Raw genomic sequence first — 6,000 nt, 5'->3', positions numbered from 1 at the left:
TTCTATTTTTTCTTCAATGACGATATATTTGAATGGCGGATATGGCTCTTTAACCTACTATTTGCATATTAAAATGAATTCGTTCCATATATACATAAATGCTGCTGTTGTGAAACAAATCAGTTTAAATAACCGGTATTTGACAAAAACTTACAAGTAGATCTACATACATTTTATTGTGCTAAATTGATCAGTAAAAATAATAGTTACCAGTTTCACAGTTGGTTCCGTTGTAGCCATCTACACATTTACACTGGTACTCGTTCACAAGATCAACGCACGTGCCTCCATGACGACATGGATCTGGTAAACATTCATCAATGTCTGAAAATACATAAAAGTAGCATTGTAATATCTGATTTCAGAACAACACATGGTGAAAATATTTCATAATTCTTTGAAAAACGGATTCTGGGTTTGTTCAAAAATATTTAGAACAAACAATAAAAAATTCAAACTGTTTCAGATTTCTATACGTACAATTAATGCGTTAACGTTACTGCATAATCAAAAGACATTTACCTATTTCACAATTAATGCCTTCGAATCCATCTTTACACGTACAAATATAGCTATCAACATTGTCGACGCATTCAGCTCCATTCTTACACGGACTAGATTCACATTCATTTATTTCTGAGAAAATAAATAAGTAATGCATCAATAAATCAGTAGTTTCACAACAAATCATACAAATATAAAAATCATATATATAATTATATGTTATTCTGCTCACTTATCTAGCTATGTGTATTGATAATCCCGCCTTAAAAAGGATCGATTCATATGAAAAGTTCTATTTTTTCTTCAATGACGATATATTTGAATGGCGGATATGGCTCTTTAACCTACTATTTGCATATTAAAATGAATTCGTTCCATATATACATAAATGCTGCTGTTGTGAAACAAATCAGTTTGAAATACTGGTATTTGACAAACACAAGTAGATCTACATACATTTTTATTGTGCTATATTGATCAGTAAAATTGATGGTTACCAGTTTCACAGTTGGTTCCGGTGTAGCCATCTACACATTTACACTGGTACTCGTTCACAAGATCAACGCACGTGCCTCCATGACGACATGGATCTGGTAAACATTCATCAATGTCTGAAAATACATAAAAGTAGCATTGTAATATCTGATTTCAGAACAACACATGGTGAAAATATTTCATAATTCTTTGTAAACGGCTTCTGGGTTTGTTCAAAATATTTAGAACAAACAATAAAAAATTCAAACTGTTTCAGATTTCTATACGTACAATTAATGCGTTAACGTTACTGCATAATCAAAAGACATTTACCTATTTCACAATTAATGCCTTCGTATCCATCTTTACACGTACAAATATAGCTATCAACATTGTCGCCGCATTCAGCTCCATTCTGACACGGACTAGATTCACATTCATTTATTTCTGGGAAAATAAATAAGTAATGCATCAATAAATCAGTAGTTTCACAAAAACATACAAATATATAAATTATATATATAATTATATGTTATTCTGCTCACTTATCTAGCTTTGTTAAATAATAATCCCCCCGTCAAAGGATCGATTCATATGAAAAGTTCTATTTTGTCTTCAATGACGATATATTTGAATGGCGGATATGGCTCTTTAACTTGCTATTTACATATTAAATTGAATTCATTCCATATATACATAAATGCTGCCGTTGTGAAACAGATCAGTTTAAATAACAGGTATTTGACAAAAACTTACAAGTAGATCTACATACATTTTTATTGTGCTAAACTGATCGGTAAAATTGATGGTTACCAGTTTCACAGTTGGTTCCGGTGTAGCCATCTACACATTTACACTGGTACTCGTTCACAAGATCAACGCACGTGCCTTTATGACGACATGGATCTGGTAAACATTCATCAATGTCTGAAAATACATACAAGTAGCATTGTAATATCTGATTTCAGAACAACACATGGTGAAAATATTCCATAGTTCTTTGAAAACGGATTCTGGGTTTGTTAAAAAATATTTAGAACAAACAATAAAAAAATCAAACTGTTTCAGATTTCTATACGTACAATTAATGCGTTAACGTTACTGCATAATCAAAAGACATTTACCTATTTCACAATTAATGCCTTCGTATCCATCTTTACACGTACAAATATAGCTATCAACATTGTCGACGCATTCAGCTCCATTCTTACACGGACTAGATTCACATTCATTTATTTCTGAGAAAATAAATAAGTAATGCATCAATAAATCAGTAGTTTCACAACAAATCATACAAATATAAAAATTATATATATATAATTATATGTTATTCTGCTCACTTATCTAGCTTTGTTAAATAATAATCCCCCCGTCAAAAGATCGATCCATATGAAAAGTACTATTTTTCTTCAATTACGATATATTTGAACGGCGGATATGGTTCCTTTATTTACTATTTGCATATTAAAATGAATTCGTTCCATATATACATAAATGCTGCTGTTGTGAAACAGATCCGTTTAAAATACCGGTAGTTGACAAAAACTTACAAGTAGATCTACATACATTTTTATTGTGCTAAATTGATCAGTAAAAATAATAGTTACCAGTTTCACAGTTGGTTCCGTTGTAGCCATCTACACATTTACACTGGTACTCGTTCACAAGATCAACGCACGTGCCTCCATGACGACATGGATCTGGTAAACATTCATCAATGTCTGAAATACAGTCGGATTGTTTTTATTTCTGATTCCAGAACAACACCGAGTGAAAATATTTAATAATTCTTTATAAACGCCTTATGTGTATTTTACTTTACAACAGTAGAAAGCAGAAGGTAAATACGACACTGATATTGACAAGTGTATGATAGATCATTAAAATACAAAATGAATATAAAAAGTAAAAACTATGAAAGAAAGAACATATATTTTTACATATACTTGATACATCGATTCACTAGTAGAAATCAAACTGTTATGAAAAAAGAAAGAAAGAACATATATTTTCTCATATACTTGATACATCGATAGTACAAATACAGCCAAACACTATTAACAATAAGCAATTGTAAATTGAAAGTACCTGACATTTGAATGAGTTACTTTTTGCATTATTAGAATAAACTTACCTATTTCACAATTACTGCCTTTGTATCCGTCTTTACAAGTACAACTGTAGCTATCGATTCCATCAATACAATCAGCTCCATTGTGACACGGACTAGATTCACATTCATTTATTTCTGGGAATTAAATTGGTTATGCGAAATAAATCAGTAATTTCACACTATACCATATAAATTTTATACATGTAAAATAATTGTGTATTGATATATTTGAATGGCGGATATGGTACATTAATTTATTATTTGTATTAATTTATATGTTTGTTCCTGAAATATGTTTCGATATATGTGATATGAGTCAAGAGATTTATTAATCCAGAGAAGAAAAGAAATATGTATGGAATAATTACACAATCCTTAATTCTTAATTTTTACAAATAATTACGCTACTTTATATTTGTTATCACCTTATGTTTTTTACGGAATGAAAAACGTCTTCTTTTCATCACTGTCTATTTAATGTCATTAAAACGAATTCTCCCTATCATGTTGTAGATTGTTATATTGGAAAAATACATAGCGGGAAATAGTACGTCAAGAGCGACAAAAGGTTCAGTTTAATTAAACCTGTTTAGGGACGTTACTGGAAATTGCAAATAAGTTACTTTTCTCGGCCCTAGCCTTAGCACCAGCTTAAGAAATGATTCAATTTTAATCATGGTAATGGTGAATTTTTTGTTAAAGATAAATTTACTAATTTGACAATATTAATAACAAACCTACCTATTTTACAGTCAATTCCTTCATATCCATTACTGCATGTACAAGTGTATCCATTGACTTCATCAATACATTCAGCATCATTGTAGCATGGGTTGGATAAACATTCGTCTATTTCTGGCAAATGGAATAGGAAACTTAAAAAAATGTTTTGAAGCAGATAATCTAATTCATGTATATTTTTGATGAAGGATTATTGCATGCAAGGAGAGGGGTTGACAAATAAAGTTAGTAACTTATAAACAGTGTTATGGAATGGACAATCTAATTTCTTTTGGCTTTTTTAATGAAGAATATCTGCAGGTAAGGGGGACTCTCTTCTGTATTAAACTTCACAGACGATTTGCGGTTACCTCATAGGACTATGTTTGTAAATTTTGGGGCCAAGTTTTTATTACGTGTCATGTAAATATATGTCTCATATTGAGTTGTGAAGAGACAAAAGACTATATTTGATTCGTAATTTCATTTGTTAATCAAACTTTGTGTGAAAATGTCGCTATAAGACTATAAATACAAACATTTATACATGTACATGTATAATGACATTTACCTGTTTCACAATGCATTCCTGTGAAGCCATCTTTACACGTACATTGATATAGATTGACTTCATCGATGCACTTTGCCTCATTCTTACACGGATTGGACAGACACTCATTTATATCTGAAAATTGAACATAAGAATTATGATAAATGATTACAGGAAGTCATATATTTATAATTAAGGGGATCTTCTTGATGGAATAATATATATTAAACATTAAACTCGTACAATCAAAATGGCACTATGCTATGTGATATTTTTCTGGTTTTTTTTCCCAACAATTTCTTTCGTGCGTGGATATTTAACGCAATCACTCTGCTTATTATATCTGGTGATATTTATAAAAGCAATTTAGATAATAAACAGCCAAGTTCAATATTGTCATTTTAAATTTAGTTGAAAAGGTTTCTCATATTCTAAAGTGGTGTTCAGTTATCTAGGCATTTATATTTATATTTTTCATTACACACATATGATTAATCTTTATTTTAAGCGACTAAATCTTGAGCACAAGCAACGCCTGCGTTGGTCAATCAATTTTCATAGATAAATTTCAATTTATACCTGTCTCACAATGGACACCCGTATAGCCGTCTGGACAACCACATGAATATTTATTGACATCATCGATACATTTGCCTCCGTTACGACACGGATTTGAGTGACAATCATTAATATCTGGAGACGTACAAATATCTTCAGTTAATTCAGCCAACAAGCGCTAGGGTAACATTAAAGTTAATTTGCGTTAAAAGATATTTTCTCATATCAGAACTGTAAAAGGAACCTATGCAATTTCAAAGCATATATCATCTTAAAATAAGCATAAATTTGATGCAGAATAAAACTGGAGACAAATAAGCACAGCACATATCTATCAGTTGAAATTATGTATAAAGTATTTACAATCCATATGTTTATATTCATATGCCTTAACATTTATTTTATATGTACTTCCATTACGTATATGCCTATTTTTCTGACAAATGTACAAAAGTATTGTCTGTATACCTAAAAGCAATGTCATATATCATTCAGCCACACAGATGTTTTATTAAGACAATCAAGAGTTTGGTGACTTGCTGCTTAAATGTTACATACAGCATTTAACTTTAGAGCAATAAAAGTAAATATAAAAACCCCCAAAAATGAAAGTTTTAGACTCACTTAAATGAAATTTAGTAGTAGTATTATTACGAACTTATGACGTTGTACTGTTGTACATAACAAATTTACTTTTCCGTTTTTGGTTTGTCAAATGAAATAAATTAATCGCATTAAATTATTCAAAACAAATAATTTGTTCTACTTGTCTGCATTGTCTCGTAATGTTCATATATAGGCATAATTTACATTCTAAACAATGAATGTTACTAGTATTCAATGGACTGAATTGTGCCATTGTAAAAATGAATGGATTTGTTCAAAAGTCAACAAAACTAAAATGAACTATTTGGTAAACTGTTATACGGGTCCTTAATGGGAAATATTTTCTTCAACAAAATTTCAAGTATAGTTTGTATAACAATTAATCTTAACAGTGGGTTAGTCTTCATTCTATGGTGGTCGTATGTGTGGTTTCTACTGTATTACATTAAAGCCTAATAATGACTTGACCACATAC

The 6,000-nt window shown here is 30.4% G+C and overlaps 1 protein-coding gene across 1 annotated transcript in view; it reads right to left on the bottom strand.

The window, feature by feature from the left end:
- Window positions 1–210: 210 nt before the first annotated feature.
- Window positions 211–6,000, bottom strand: part of LOC132756236 (neurogenic locus Notch protein-like) — a gene marked incomplete at its 3' end in the record, with an annotated part of 31,261 nt that continues 25,471 nt past the window's right edge. The window contains exons 41-51 of the mRNA XM_060747252.1: window positions 4,941–5,054; window positions 4,383–4,496; window positions 3,833–3,946; window positions 3,113–3,226; window positions 2,586–2,699; window positions 2,103–2,216; window positions 1,792–1,905; window positions 1,312–1,425; window positions 1,002–1,115; window positions 523–636; window positions 211–324 (exon numbers count right to left, since the gene is read on the bottom strand). Of these exons, the coding sequence (XP_060603235.1) occupies window positions 211–324; window positions 523–636; window positions 1,002–1,115; window positions 1,312–1,425; window positions 1,792–1,905; window positions 2,103–2,216; window positions 2,586–2,699; window positions 3,113–3,226; window positions 3,833–3,946; window positions 4,383–4,496; window positions 4,941–5,054 (1,254 nt within the window). The remainder of the gene's footprint in view (window positions 325–522; window positions 637–1,001; window positions 1,116–1,311; window positions 1,426–1,791; window positions 1,906–2,102; window positions 2,217–2,585; window positions 2,700–3,112; window positions 3,227–3,832; window positions 3,947–4,382; window positions 4,497–4,940; window positions 5,055–6,000) is intronic.

This window comes from Ruditapes philippinarum, unplaced genomic scaffold, assembly GCF_026571515.1.
Source record: "Ruditapes philippinarum isolate M1 unplaced genomic scaffold, ASM2657151v2 ctg3134_1_1_1_1, whole genome shotgun sequence".
NCBI classification, from domain to species: domain Eukaryota; kingdom Metazoa; phylum Mollusca; class Bivalvia; order Venerida; family Veneridae; genus Ruditapes; species Ruditapes philippinarum.
Note: the sequence above shows the minus strand (reverse complement) of the source record. Positions and strands in the feature narration are given on the sequence as shown.